Below are 15,291 nucleotides of genomic sequence, written 5' to 3' on the forward strand. Positions count from 1 at the left end.
GGCAGATTTGTTATCGCATTCTTTTCAATTTCCCTACAAGTTTGGTAACTAAGAGAGTTTTCATGACCATGACGCAGATAGTTAGTGCACACTCCGCACACTCCTTCCCTGGGTTTAGCTTTTTATGGCTGTTACGAAAGTCGTCACTAAGGACAATTTTTCTTTGTTACAATACTGTCACGGAACCATCAGTTTCCGGAGTTAATTCGTCAAAATATCGTTAAGGAATCTTGTATTGTTCATCAATATAATCTCGACAACTCTTACATGAAATTTTGAGAAGGATATGCATCAAAAAAGGGGATAGAGGTGGAAAAAAGAATTATGTTTTCGTTCCTAGAACACTGACGGTACTTGCTTTCGATCTAGGTTGAAATCAGAATTGTCAGTAATACTTATTACCTTCTTTCTTAAGCTTTGATCAGATTCAAGCTCGGAAACTCAAAGCATGCCTAAAGAGGTCCAGAATGGTAAAACAGTATTTTACCACAATTGGCAGTAGTGTCGTGTCGCAGACTAATTGGCCAATTTGCCGTTGTTAATAAGAGTATAGACAGTGCTACTCGCGTCAACGTGTCTCGCAATGGTCATCCATTGAAAGATTTACTTTGTTTCACGTAGATTCTGTGGTAAAAACATCGGCAGTGGTTTGGCGTGGTCTGTGCACTTATCGACAACAATGTTCGTCATCGAGTACAGACCACGCTAAACCACTGTTGATTTGTTAAATTTACAAAATATATTTCATCACAAAAGTCATGGTTTTGTGCATTAAAGTTTATTTAACTATAAGTCAGTAAGTAACTATTTCAGATCGGTTACACCATCGTAAAAAATCAGCTTTAATGTGTCGATTTAACATTTCATTGAACGAGAAAATCTTTCATCTACGATAGCTATACTTTAAAGTCTAGGATGTAACCTTAAACGATCTAGACTCGTTATGCAAACGTCACGGTTCCTCATGTTGAAAGAGTACCACGGCCCGAGAAAAATTTCGCCTCTTGTTGAGGCAGCAAAAAACTTGGACTCCTAATTCGTAACACTGATGGGAATTTTAAATTCGCTAAGGTAAATAAATTACCTCCGTTTTATCTACTGCTTCACGGGATTAAGTCCACCTTACGTCCAGGTAATTATTTACTATACTGTCTTTAGATGTAGGCTAAGCCAAAATTTGACTAGATATAATCTTGTTTCGCGTCGTTACACGCCAGGTAAAGACTCAACAATTCACAAGCACTAACTGTTTCCCAAGTATCTTTTTACCTATCTTTTTGTTGAATGTTTTATCTACTTTTTTTAATTATATTTTTTCGTTTTTTATAATATCAGCTCTAACTGATTAACTGTACGTTGTCTCCGGAACTTATAAAAAAGGAAATCAAGTAGCAACTGATTCAACTGAGCCTTAAGTACAAACTTGAAACACTACATCAAATTACTTCAATACGTAATCAATGAACATTTGCTATGGTAACCTAGTGTATTGCTTTTTTTTTAGCTGAGAATCTACGTGACATCATCAAATATCTTACGACTAATATCATTACTTTTTTGGTATTGAATCTTGCTACAAAGGTTCCATTTGATGTTACGAACACTTCTCACAGAAGAAATAACGCATTCTGACACTCACTTTGACGAACCAGCTATTGTAGCTAGCGTGGCTCATTCTACGCAGTGTGATTTGTGTGATGAGCTTATTGAAGGCAACGTCGTTGTGACGTAAAAATCAGCCCTCCTTAGTGTTATCTCTAAATTACACAACCAAAAAAGGAGTTCTTAGTTCACATTGACATCATTACAAACGCGAGTTATCGTGAGTTTAACGCTAAAGCAACACGCCTACAGTGATCCGATAGCGGTGCACTGTAAACGCGCTCCTCTTTAGATCTAAGTTCATACACAGAGGGCTTCTTGTCTCAACATACACTCTGTGTTCTACCATAAAATGACTTAGGGTATATTGTAATCAATAGTAGGATTTTCTCCCTTCGGAATGTTAATACCCGACGAGATCTTTGTTCTTCTTCCAAAGGTTTCAAAACAAAATTTTCTCGCGCTTTGTTCACGATATTGAGCTGAAGGTGTATATTGAAGTGAAGGTGACGGTCTATCCCCCGCCGGGTTGTAATTAGATTAGCTTGGACTGCTTGGATTCGATGCCGGCGTAAACGATGAAGAATTTGGGGAATAGTTTGGGGAGCTTGGGCTGTACTTCGGGGATGATGGTGAGTACTGCGGCGAGGAGGGCGAGTACTGAGGAGAGGTTGGAGAATAGCGAGGAGAGGACGGAGAGTAAGTTGGAGAGGTAGGGGAATAAGTTGGAGAAGATGGGGTGTAAGAGAGGGAAGATGGAGAATACTTTGGGGACGAAGGAGAATAAGAAGGAGAAGAGGGCGAGTAAGTTGGTGATGTTGGGCTGTACTTTGGCGATGTAGGCGAGTAGCTGGGAGACGTTGGAGAATACTTGGGGGAAGATGGAGAATAGGACGGAGAAGATGGAGAGTAGGAGGGCGACTGAGGGGAGTAGCTGGGGGAAGTAGGCGAGTAGGATGGAGATGAGGGCGAATAGGAAGGAGAAGTGGGAGAGTAAGACGGCGAGGTAGGCGAATACGACGGTGAGGTCGGGCTGTAGCTGGGCGATGTCGGGGAGTAAGACGGGGAGGTTGGTGAGTAGGATGGTGACGTGGGGGAATACGAAGGTGATGTTGGAGAATATGAAGGAGAAGTGGGAGAATATGAAGGAGAGCTTGGAGAATACGATGGCGAGGTAGGCGAGTAAGATGGCGAAGAAGGGCTGTAAGAAGGAGATGTGGGAGAATAAGATGGAGATGTTGGACTGTAAGATGGAGATGTTGGAGAATACGAAGGAGAAGTTGGAGAATAGGATGGTGAAGTTGGCGAATAACTGGGACTTGCCGGTGAATATCCGGTTGATGGAGAACTGGGGGAATAACCAGGAGACGTCGGCGAATAAGACGGACTTGCCGGTGACATGGAAGGAGAGCTGGGCATAAATGCCGGACTCGCTGGAGAGTAGTTTGGACTTGCAGCCGCTGGACTAGGAATATACGGGCTACTGGGACCTGGTGACGCCGGCGATTGTGGCTGCGGACTCCAAGCGGGGCTGTAACCTCCAGGGCTAAAGCCACTAGCTTCTGAAGCTGCCGGAGAGAATCCGGCAGCCCCTGGTGTCATGCCGCTGCCTAGTCCTGGACTCCACGCCTCGGTATAAGCGGGTGTGGCTCCCATGTTCCAAGGAGTCATCTGCGGTGACTTAGCTGTTGGAGATCCTGCAGCACCAAAGAACATTCCAGTGCCTGAAGCGGAAGACACACACGAGGTAAGCAACATCACAGCATACCAGTATTCTACTCTAAACGTCAGAATGCAGAAATGAGGTTATAGAGGAAGTTGTTAGGCGAGTCAAGAATAGTTGATTTTAACTACGACAAACTCCATAATCTGTGTTGCAGTGGCTACTTCATTTTTTGTATCGTGCAGAAAAGACCTCGCAAACCTAGTTTCAAATTACGTCTGCACAGGGAATTGTCCGAAGTGTGTTTAGAATTTTAGATATATTTAAAGTTTGTATATAGTTGTGTAGGTAGAAATTATTATGTTTTAGTCCGTATTTTAAAATATAATTGGAATTCTAGATATGTATATATATATATATATATATTGTAACAAGTGATAGCTAATTTTAACTTAACTTAATTTAACTTAATTTATTTGTAATTTTATTGGGAGTGTTCCCGATTAGTCGGCCTCCGGGCTGACTAGAAGTTTTAGACACTTAAACAAAGTTTATTGATCGATTGATTGATTGATAATAGACGGTGCAATCTTAAATCGAAGGCGATTTCATTACTGAACTACGTTTTAAAAAGCTAAAAGTATAAGACAATTTGTTTTTCTCACCTGTCATAGGTCCGCCCATCATCCCAGGTCCCATAATATTTGTGGGGATCTCCATACCAAACTTACACTTCTCAGCATCTAACATCAGATCAAAGCAGCCTGTTCCAATGCGGGGGAGTTTCCCAAGAATCAAACACTCGCTGACACCCCGTATATTATCGTGCTCTGCATGCTGTGCGGCTTCCATTATTACATCAACCTGATCAAAACAAAGATTATCATAAATGAAAAGGGCTCCTTCAACGACATGAAATTGGGGAGTAACACTATTATCGCCAAACGGCTTAGTGACTCACTAGGCAAGTTTTAACACTTGACACCCGATCATCAGTATGTACATTCCCCATACTGTTTCCTATAAATTTCCAAGGGTGCTGACAAGGAGAAGTTGTTCAACAATCCAGCAATGAGGACTTTGAAGATAATTCTGTTACTTGTTGTAATACAAGTCAAAAGCTTAGAAGATAGAGTATTAAATATTAGCCTGAGTTCTCACCGTTTCCTCAAAAGAACATCTCATAAGCGCTCCGACCTCCTGGCGATTGATACCGTGCCTTGTAATGGCCATGAGATGTCCTCGACACGTCATTATGTCACACAACAGGGCCAAGTGACGGTAGTTTACGTAAGAACCGTCAAAAGAGATAACATGGTTCATTTCACGTTCAACAGCCTTTCGCACAGCCTCGACTCCAAGCACCTGAAGTAGGCATGACATACAAATAAATTATAATCTGTAAGGTATACATGAACCATATCATAACCTTGTGTCGTATACATGGAGAGACGAAGCTAAAAATTTCATCAGGCTTTTGGTTTGTCTTCAAATACGGAAAATACATCAGAAATAATGCAATAAACTTGCTTCAAAATCAAATTTAACCACAAAACATCTTCAAATGGAACATGATCTACGAGTTACTCGGTTGGTGCTAGCAAAGTAGACAGTTAACAAATCAAAATTCTTCAGGACTCACAGAAAATATTTCACAGATGTCATTGGATGTCGTACGCACGGGATCCACGTCTTTTTCACTGAGCACCTGAAGATGATAGAATACATAAAATTATTTCAGAAATCACAAAACAAAAAAACAGAAGAATAAGGAGTTAGCTTGAAAAGGACAAGGTGAAGTGTTTTTACTTACCCTCATAAGCGCAACACCGTCAGTTTCCAGGATCCATTCAGAGATATGTTTAAACTCTCCTTCCTCTGTGATGGTGACTCGTTTCTTGTTGTCCTCGTGAGGCAGGTTCATGTACACTTTAGAGATGGATTCGATCCCCTGCAGGGTCATATCAGTCAGCATGTTGGCTTCAATGCAGCGTAAGAACACATCGTCATCCATCTTGTCCAGCTGTTCTTCCTCCTGAAAGAACAGGAAAAATTTAACATGTAGAATATGCCAAATACTCCGTTACTCTGTATCACAGCCCGGGTTTTATTTCAGCTCATTTTTTCTACTGCACTAGCTCTATAAGATTCCTTGCTGTTGTTTTTCTTTCTTCAAGCATACTTCTCAGCCACATCAACCCAACAGCTTTTATTTGACAAGGGCAACTTGCCCGCTACAAACAAGCTCACAAGATGACACCTGCCACAGAAAACTTACAGCAGTATAGTTTTCCTTTCCTCGGTCCTTGTCGAGTCACTATCCCTAAAACTCGTTCTCAAGGCACTCTCTCTTCCTCAGAAGACCCTGGAAACAAGGTTGCGCGGCACTGGCAAAGGGAAGCTCGTCAAGAAAAAATTTGTCAACGAAAGCTTGGTTTTGTAGATGTGAGTGTATCTTCGAGCATCGCACAAAATTCACTTCAAACATTGTAATGCGAGCTATTTTCAAATGACTTACGTCTTGGAACTTTCCATCGTCGTTGTTCATGATCCTAATACGCAAGACAAGTTTCTCTGCGTTGTCATCGTTAAAAATGCAGTTCAGATCATCACCAAAACCAAGATTTATCTTCTCAGAGATCTGTTCCATGGTGAGCTTCTTGTCCGTCATACGTTTACGATCGAGTTCAATACGCAAAAGCCATGGTGAGATCCGAGTCACGTCAAAGTCAGGCATTTCATAGTAAACATTCACAAAGTCCTGGTCTTCTGTTACTACTGTGTTCTGAGGGTCTGGGTCGTAATAAATTGCTGTGTTGGCAGTGACTTTACGTAACGTTGTGTGCTCCAAACGGCATAACACGTCCTGTGAAATACAAAGGAATACAAGTTAGTCCTGGTTCAAGGGTAGAAGTGTTAATTTTCCAAGTAAATACAAATAACTGTAATCAATTTTTCATGCTGTTAAAACTTGACTGAAAGAAAAGAACTCTTGATACCTTTGCCTTTTCAGCATCTCTGGCAGGTTGTCCCGTGAGGAACACCGTCAGGGATGGAGTTTTAGGTTTCTTGGACACGTTGATGATTTCTTTGAGCCGAGGAACACCAAGGGTTACGTTCTTGGCAGATACACCGGCATAGTGAAACGTGTTGAGGGTCATCTGCGTAGCAGGTTCACCGAGAGACTGAGCGGCCAAAGCACCAACCATTTCACCAGGTTTAACCTAAAAAAAAAAGCACAAGGCAACACGCATTTTAGGAGCAATGACGAGTTGCATGAAAACTGTGTTATACTAAGATCATAGAGGACAAGGCACTCTCAAAACAATACACAGGTATGACTTCTCCCAAAGACACACGTTTACATTTGTTTGTTTTCAAAAAGAACTGAAGTGGATATTGTATTAAACGGATATTGCATTAATCAACCGCTGTATTGTTGTACAAGAGCATAAGCCTCGCGGAAAATTATCAACTGGCAGCAAAGTAAAAACGAACGAACAGAACATGATTATCTCACCATGGACAGGTTGAAGCGAGTTTCAATTTCTCCCAATAGCCACTCAAAAGCCTCTGATGACAAGTGAAACTCCTCAGCCACTCGCTTGGTACACAGAGTGGAACGAAGGAGAATGTTGAATAACAGAGTGGCGTTAAACTGTGCTTGTTTACTGATGTGATCCTCGCCATGAACAATTATCAATTTCTTGGACAACTCACGCACACCTTATGAACCAAAATGAAGAACATCACTAAAAACTACAAGACAACTTCATTACTTGGTTGAGAAAAATGTCAAATGACACTTCTTGAATTTTTACCACCTTAGTACAGTTCCGTCAATAAACAGTAGTTATTTGTTAAAATCATGATAATTATCCCTATACCTTCAACAACTCTGAGAGGGTGCAAATCACTTGGATTTCTATTGGTAAGATGAAAGGTCTTCCGTGCATTCCAGATCAAACGACCGAGATTTACTGGTAAAGCCACCTAAAATAAAATAAAACAAAAAAATCAGCCCTATCAATTAAAGTTTTATCCTTTCAAAACATAGTTCATAATAAAAGATTACAAGACATCAGTTGGATGCCCTCATGCACCTTGGAGTTTCCTGAGGGAATGATTCTGCGAAGAATTTCTCGATCCTCTTGTAATTGATTGAACTCTGACTCAAGATCCTGAAGAGCTGTGTTACTGCTGCAAAGATCTCGCACTACATCTTCCTGTAGAAGACGGCGCAGACGCCTGATAAAGAAAATGAGAATACAATGAATCATTATGTAACTAAAATTCAACTAATTTCGACCCTTCCAAGTCATTTCTTAAGAAAGCCCTTAATAACATCTTCCTCACTCATGCACAGGTGATTCAATGCTACTACAAAATTTGTGTTTGTTTCAGAGCCACTTTAATATGGCTCTTAATCTTATAGCATACATTGTAACCTTCCCAGGAGTTAATCATTTCAGCACATAGTCAAAAAATATGCGGGAGTGAGACTTCTCACAACTAAAAAGGTGACTGTGTTTTGTGCTTGGTACGTATTGTTTTAAGGGTGACTAAGTACTACTCACCTTTCATTGGAGCAATCAAAGTGAAACTTTTTCTCAAAAGCTGAATTGGTTGGTTTTATGGTTGGCATATTCTGGAACTCGACTGCTGCACCATCCATTCCATCCTCACCATACCTCAACTGGATCATCTGATTGTTAGAGTTTCTGATTGTTCCGTCATACGCAACCATTAGCCCTTCCATGGCTTTGATCAAACGTCTCTGAATGTAACCTGAAAAAGGAATTCAAATACCATTCAAATCTATGATGAAAATCAACTGCTTAAATCAACAGATATTGTACATAATATATTATTACCAGTTTCACTAGTTTTAACAGCAGTATCAATCAATCCCTCACGGCCTCCCATGGCATGGAAGTAGAATTCTGTTGGAGTAAGGCCAGCAAGGTACGAATTTTCCACAAACCCTCTACTCTCTGGACCATAATCATCTTTAATGAAGTGTGGGAGTGTCCGATGGCGGAATCCAAATGGAATCCGTTTACCTTCAACGTTCTGCTGACCCACCACAGCAATAACCTAGACAAATTGTGAACAGTTAAGTTATGGTTGTGGCTAAGATGTCATGGTGACCTCCTCAGCATTAAGGAAATTGCAGTCATCCTTTGTTACTACACCCTAACATCAGTATGCTTATTCTTCAAACTGTTCTCTACATATTTCCTCAGGTACTTACAAGGTGAATTCATCCAACAAACAAGACTTTCTTAAGTTTGCGAACATTTCTTTTATTCTCAGAACCTTAAAGTGTGATGTGGGGATGATATTGTAAGCGGAAATCAGATGCTAGATACTATTGGTGGTTAAAGGGTTGTTCAAATTTACTGACCTGTGAAATGTTGATCTTGGAGCCTTTGGAACCAGACACCACCATAGCCTTGAAATTGTTGTATTCTGACAAGCTCTTCTGAGCACTTCCTCCAGTTTTGTCACGACAGTCATTGAGGATACGGTTCACTTGATTCTCAAAAGTCTGTCGCAGTGTGTTACCTGGCGTGGGCTCAAGATCATTATTGTGAGCTTTCTCAATCACCTCAATCACCTCAGCCTGAAGAATTCCAACATATGTGAAAACTTTGTTATCCACAAGTCAAGGTAATTCGAAGAATTTGGATTTGAAGTGTCTTTAAACGCACCACATTCAAATGTTCATAGTTCAAACAATTTCATTTAAAATTTACCATAAAGCTCACAAAGAAATTTAACAGTTATTAACCATGGAAGCACATACTGATCCACATTTAGTTACCTTGGCTTTCTTTGTCTGTCGCTGAATTTCATCATAAGTTTCATTATCAGCAATGCAATCACCAATACCAATACTGTGTCCTTCAATCAAAGTCCAGTTGTTCACAACAGTCTGGATGTTCCCATAAAACATGCGCGCCACCTCATGCCCCAATTCTACTGCCACGATGTGGACCAAACTTCCTGACGAAGTTCCAAGGGATTTTTTGCATAAGATGCCAGAGATAAGCTCACCATGCTCAATGAGAACCTACAAAGAGGATATATCAATCAATCTTAACCCTAGTAAATAGTAACCTCTTTTAACTCCCTCTTAACAACACCCAAAGAATCACAGTTCAAGCGAAATTTGCCTCAAACCACCTGGACTACAACAAACTTGATCTGTATACCAAATTCTTTAACTTTGCTACACATGTTTGAGCCCAAACAAAAAAAAAATGGGCTGTACTTAGTTCACTTTTGAGCTCCATGTATTATTGCTAACTGTTGATCTGATGTAAAAATAACTGGAACAGTTGTTATCATACTGAGTAGAAATAAAAAAGTGCATGATTTTTATATTTGATTTAAAATTAAGAAAAAGAATCCTTATTTCACCAAATTTATTATAGATTCATATGCAACTGCAGGACACAGGACAGTGTAAATATTCCAAATGTTTGTGAAGACGAGTAACATACCTTAGTGTCTCCAGGTGAAATATGTTTATATGGACCACTATCTTCATCATCTGGGTGGGTACTGTGTGTACGGATCATATTGACATTTCCTGGAATAATCATACTGAAGATCTGTTTCCCTGTCCATAATGGCTGAGGCTTGAGAATGGCAGGCTGTATCAGCTTACCATCCCAATCAGGGATCCACATCATGAGGTTCATCATGGCATCCTGAAAATAAAAAAAATTTAAAAAAAAAGGTTCCTCAATTTCAGAAATGAAACAGGTTACAAATGTCAATTGAAGCTCTCTAAACTAGGTGCAAAGTTACATATTTCAGCTGAATCCCTAGCAACTCAAACTTTCCCAAAGCTGGAAGTGATTTTTTTGTCTTTTACTGAACAATTTACCCTCACTAATTTGACCCTCTGATATTTGAAGCCTTTTCTTCCTCCCATCAAAGATCAGAGTTATAAGTAAGGTATGAAAGAATTATTAATTTTAGTAAATCCATCTCATCCAAATGTATACAATAAGTGAGTTGAAATTGAGGGTAACTTGCCTTTAATTGTTTCAATACTATGCCCTCTTTACTGATAATAGACGAAAATGCCTAGGTAACATTGAAGAGGTAAGACTTAATTTTCTTCTAAATAAACTTGTGACGATAACAGAAAATCTTGTAGATGTGAGAAAATTGTCCCTTGCAATGCTATCCAACTGACATAAAGATCAAAGACTAGCTGCACTATGGCATCTAGGCTGACAATCAGAAGGCAAAGATGCACCACAGAGAGGTATATTGATCTCACACACTCATGACTCAAGCATTCCCAATCTGCAGCTTAGCGCTGTTGGGCAACTGCCAACACACTTAAGCAGTGTTACAGGGCAAGCCTGTAAACAATGCAGAAGAATGTCATTGTTTTGCCCCAGGAATGGATCTAAGGAAGTGTGTCACCATTTTTCATAAACTTATGAGGAGAACAATCTTCTAACTTACATAATATCTAGAGCCCAACAATGGCTCTACCATGATGCCATGCATCAGTATGTTTAAGAGACAAACCTTTTCCAGAAAAACATCTCTTTTGGTGAATCTTCTGACAGCCATCAAAGAATCCTGCACTATTCCCATGACAGGTTTATTGGACTGTGGTGTAACAATGTTCCTTGGCACCATCATGATCTCAGTGATTTCAGCACGTGCCTCGAGGGACTGAGGTACATGTAAGTTCATCTCATCACCATCAAAGTCAGCATTATATGGTGTGGTAACACTGATATATAAGGGCAGAGAGATCTTATCAGCAACCACAAGCTATTTATATCATTCTCTTTTGTAACTTATGCTAGCATTTTTAACTGTGTTTAATCAAATACTATTGAGCAAACTCAGCAACAAAGGTTAGGGAAGTCTAAGGATTATGACTAGTAACACCTATCAACTGGCTGCACAAAATTAGGTTCTTTGGGGATGATAGACATTGAAATTACAATACATTTTTGCACAACAATGCAAAAATATTTCTTGACACTTAAAAACAAACACATAAACATTGCCCCATTGAGAGAGAGTTATGATCAGCAATATTTCCTAAATACTAGTTATCACCTGAGATTAAGTCTGAATGTTGACCAAGGCAGGATTTTAACTCTGTGTCCCATCATAGACATTTTGTGAAGAGTGGGTTGTCGATTGAAAATGATCACATCATCATCTCTGATGTGTCTTTCCACCTTAAATTTCAAATAAAATAATAAGCTTCTATGTCTGGAGAAATTTAACTTCATTACAACAAGTCTTCGGCTGGCCATGTTGGATGTCAAAGTCTAACAACTGTCAGAGTTACATTTCATTAATTAAAAAAGTACCTGAAATGAAACTCTGTCTAGAGGCAATCATATAATTGTTGTATTTCACACACAAATATTGAAAGATAATGGTGTATAACAAAGACTGCTCAAACCTACCTTGTAACCAAACTGAAGATGGAGATCACTTGGTTTGGGGTGGAACCTGAGATCAATACGCTCTCCATTGTCTCTGATGATGTACTTAGCACCTGGATATTGGTTGTTTCCTCGGCGCACAAGTTCTTGCATGCTACAGAAAAGACAACAAGTGTGAACTTGAAATACCAAAACATCTCCTTCATGAAAAATTAAATACTTTGAGGATGATACAGTACATGATGATACAGGAAAATACATGTTAGAAAAGGCTTACTGACTTTGGTTTGCATCACTCTTGCCCTAATAGCGCTAAAATTTCATTGTCTGACATTCCCATGTTTACGATGGAATTCAGTCTTATTACACATAGAATGGGCTGAACTTATTTTAAATACTAACCTGTCAATGTTGAATGGTGTGACAATCTCAGGGAAACTAAGATTCTGAGCAATGGTACGTGGAACGCCAACCTGATCAATGGACAAGTTTGGGTCTGGAGTAATGACAGCACGAGCTGAAAAGTCAACTCTTTTTCCCATCAAATTTCCTCTGATACGGCCTTCTTTACTCTTCAGTCTCTGTTTCACTGATTTCAATGGACGTCCAGACTTTTGCATGGCCTTCAATGAGACAGTGTAAAGTTCTGATTAGCACTATAGTTCCAACTATAGTGCTTTGTAATACAATGTACCACACAAGAGGGAGGGCTTGTTGTGGCAAATACAAGCCAAACTATGATAAAATTGAAAAATTTCCTTATCTACAAAAAATGTGCTATCTTACCCTGGGCAGACCAGGGATTTCATTGTCTATAAGTGTTGCCACATGATACTGGAGCATTTTAGTGTCTTCTGCAATGATGTGCGCTGCAGCACCATTAAGTTCATTTCTCCGAAGATTACCATTTGCCTTCACAACATCTGACAGCTTGTGGGTTAAGTCATCCTGGAAGAAGGTAGACAACCAAAAACTTATCAATGACATTAACAACACAAAATCAAAGAAGCCACAATGTAGGAAGCTAGGGAAAAGCAGCTGGTTATTGCAATAATATCAAAAACCTCAATATTATTAAACAATTTTAACTTTCTCTGCATTTTTTTTTTTTATTCTGCACAAAAGATCTTACAGGATCAAACTGAGGTTGACCTAATATCAAAACACATTACCTGACTACGAGCAGAACCACTCATAACAATGGAAGGTCTTACAGCCAAAGGTGGAACTGGAAGAACGGTCACAATCAACCAATCAGGACGTGCAAACTTGGGGTTCATTCCCAGAATCTCACATTCCTCATCAGAAATTCTTTTAAATATTTCATGCACACGCTCTGCTGTGAGTGGAATCTTTTTCTCCTGCGAGTCTTCATTCACCTCTTTCCATTCCGCAGTAAGATCAAGACCACTTCTTCTGATCTGTGGCTGGTTTCTACCACATCCACCATGACTCTATCAAAATGAAATTGGTAAAAGAATGTGACATGTAAACCTCTTACTCACAAGAACTGACTTGCAATTCTCTTTATATATGCAGCTGCTTTATACTTCCTTATAACTCAAGCCAACCAAATCTTACTGATATCGTCCTCTGTATTAAATTTTTGCTGAATATGTATTAACATGTATCATACTCTAACATGAGCTTACCTAATAAAAAAATTACAATCTGATACCTTGAAACATAGTTTAACACAAACTAGGTTAAAATTCCAAACAATCAAGACAGCATATCAGAGCAAAAATTAAAGATAAACTTACCATCTTTTTCTCAGCCTCATCCAAGTCTACGGACTGTTGTTTATCATCAACAACATCACCACCTTCACAGATTTTTTTCCCTTTGCACAAGTCATAGATGTGTTGTAGACGCTTACTTGGTTGATCACGAGACTTTGATACAATTTCTTTCACTTTAGGATTGTTCTAAGTAACAATAGCATTACCACCATCAGCAGATTTTCATGAGTTTTCTATAAAAATTTTCATTTACTTTCTTTCTACTATAAAAAGTCAGCCATTGATGAGAAATTGTACCAAAAACTTAAATTTTTCCTTTAATGCAACAGTCTTGATCTCAACCTGAAGTGTTTCCTGGATATATGAAAACAGATCTATTTTTCCTTTTCAACAAAAGTTAAATAATTTTAGATAATCAAATGGACACCTTTGAGTAAAAAGAATTAAATCAATCCCAGATTCAAGTAAAAAAAAACTATTCTGAACAAGATAAATTAGAAAAAAGATTTATGAGAAAATCAATATTCCAGATATCGAGCTATTTCTAGCCACACTACCACGGCTGGGGAGATACCCTCGCCCCATTCCTTCAGCCGAGCGGCCGGCCATGAATGCAGACGAAGCAAGATTGCCTTTCTTACCCCGTCGACAAGGAGTTTTGAGCAATAGAAGCAAACGCATCTCAAACATTTGATTATCATCTTGTAGAAGCCGACGTGAAACACCGGTTTTGCCAGCTCTATGTGTCCGAAGTGACCGGGACATTCAGTCATGTTTCCGGCGCAAGTTTGGCAACGAGAGAAACGGTCGATTGTTCCCTGTCGAGGATCCATTAAACCACCTAGCTTCGGCTTTCCTCCCTCCATCGTTTCGGAGTATTTCACGCCGCCTTCGGTAGTAACTGACATTTGTTTCTGTTTAAATATAAAAAATAAGTAATCAGAACTACTACACGTAACAAAGTCGACATGAAACATCACTTTTCGTACGTAAAACACGCGCAAGAACCCTTGCATTTGACCTTTCGTGAGTATCGACGAAGAACGTGTCGGAACAAGAAAACTTTTAAATACGGTTTTAGCTTGATTGAAATTTATTGAAAGTTTACTCACTATTTCATCTGGACTCAGTACACCAAACTGCACCAATTTCACGTCCCGTAAGGGAGCTGGTGACCCAGACGCGAAAGCCATCTCTTTGCTTCAACAAGATGGCCGAAGTGATGAGGTAATTGCTGAAACGTTTTCACTTTCTTGCAAAAGATTCTCTCTCTTAGAACGACCTCAATTCCTCAGCGACGGTAGGAGTTCCGTGAACTCGTTAATTTCGTTTGTTTTGGTTCAGCAACTTGTCACCTTCTCCCACGTTTTTCACGAAGGATTTAAGCGATAGAACTTTAGTTCCTTTGTCCTTCGCCGATTGAAGCGCCCCAGAAGCGCTTCTTCTACTTCACCAATAATCTCACCTTGTATTTATAGTCCATCTGAGATATGCGGGGTGCACCCAGATTCTTCAGGGCTAACTGTTGCATTGTGGGAGTGACGTACCCATCACAACCTTGCGCTGGGGGTAGGGGATAGCAATATTTTTGGCTTACTTACTTACGCGTAACTTTACTATTTTTCAAAGGAAGTCATTTTGCTTTTCGTTTGTGAGAATTTAAATTGGTATAACAGCCATCAAATTTGTCAACTGAATGTTACTATTTCAATTTGATTCAGTAGTGAAGGACGTTTATTCTTCATAATTTCTTCCAGTTTTAAACAAACCATTGACATTGTCAGTAACGAGTTAAAATTTCTCCCAAAGTTTGTTCAGGGTTGGCTGGGTTTCAACACAGATG

General features: G+C 39.5%; 1 protein-coding gene and 1 non-coding gene across 2 annotated transcripts; both read right to left on the reverse strand.

Moving 5' to 3' along the window:
• Positions 1 to 768: 768 nt before the first annotated feature.
• On the reverse strand, positions 769 to 14,902 carry LOC131792445 (DNA-directed RNA polymerase II subunit RPB1). The gene is made up of 24 exons (XM_059109847.2): positions 14,561 to 14,902; positions 14,090 to 14,362; positions 13,470 to 13,634; positions 12,879 to 13,160; positions 12,493 to 12,654; positions 12,109 to 12,329; positions 11,728 to 11,860; positions 11,369 to 11,493; positions 10,823 to 11,033; positions 9,775 to 9,984; positions 9,093 to 9,341; positions 8,673 to 8,891; positions 8,140 to 8,362; positions 7,843 to 8,053; positions 7,369 to 7,513; positions 7,153 to 7,258; positions 6,786 to 6,991; positions 6,265 to 6,489; positions 5,784 to 6,131; positions 5,079 to 5,300; positions 4,908 to 4,973; positions 4,427 to 4,630; positions 3,931 to 4,129; positions 769 to 3,326 (listed from the first exon to the last, which is right to left on the reverse strand). Exons 1-24 carry the CDS (start codon positions 14,639 to 14,641, stop codon positions 2,143 to 2,145), a joined length of 5,670 nt encoding a protein of 1,889 aa, XP_058965830.1. The 5' UTR covers positions 14,642 to 14,902; the 3' UTR covers positions 769 to 2,142.
• Positions 10,450 to 10,712, reverse strand: LOC131793470 (small nucleolar RNA SNORA53). The gene has a single exon (XR_009340912.1). It is a non-coding gene; the product is annotated as a small nucleolar RNA SNORA53 (small nucleolar RNA).
• Positions 14,903 to 15,291: the final 389 nt, after the last annotated feature.

This window comes from Pocillopora verrucosa, chromosome 6 (genome assembly GCF_036669915.1).
Source record: "Pocillopora verrucosa isolate sample1 chromosome 6, ASM3666991v2, whole genome shotgun sequence".
Taxonomy (NCBI): Eukaryota; Metazoa; Cnidaria; class Anthozoa; order Scleractinia; family Pocilloporidae; genus Pocillopora; species Pocillopora verrucosa.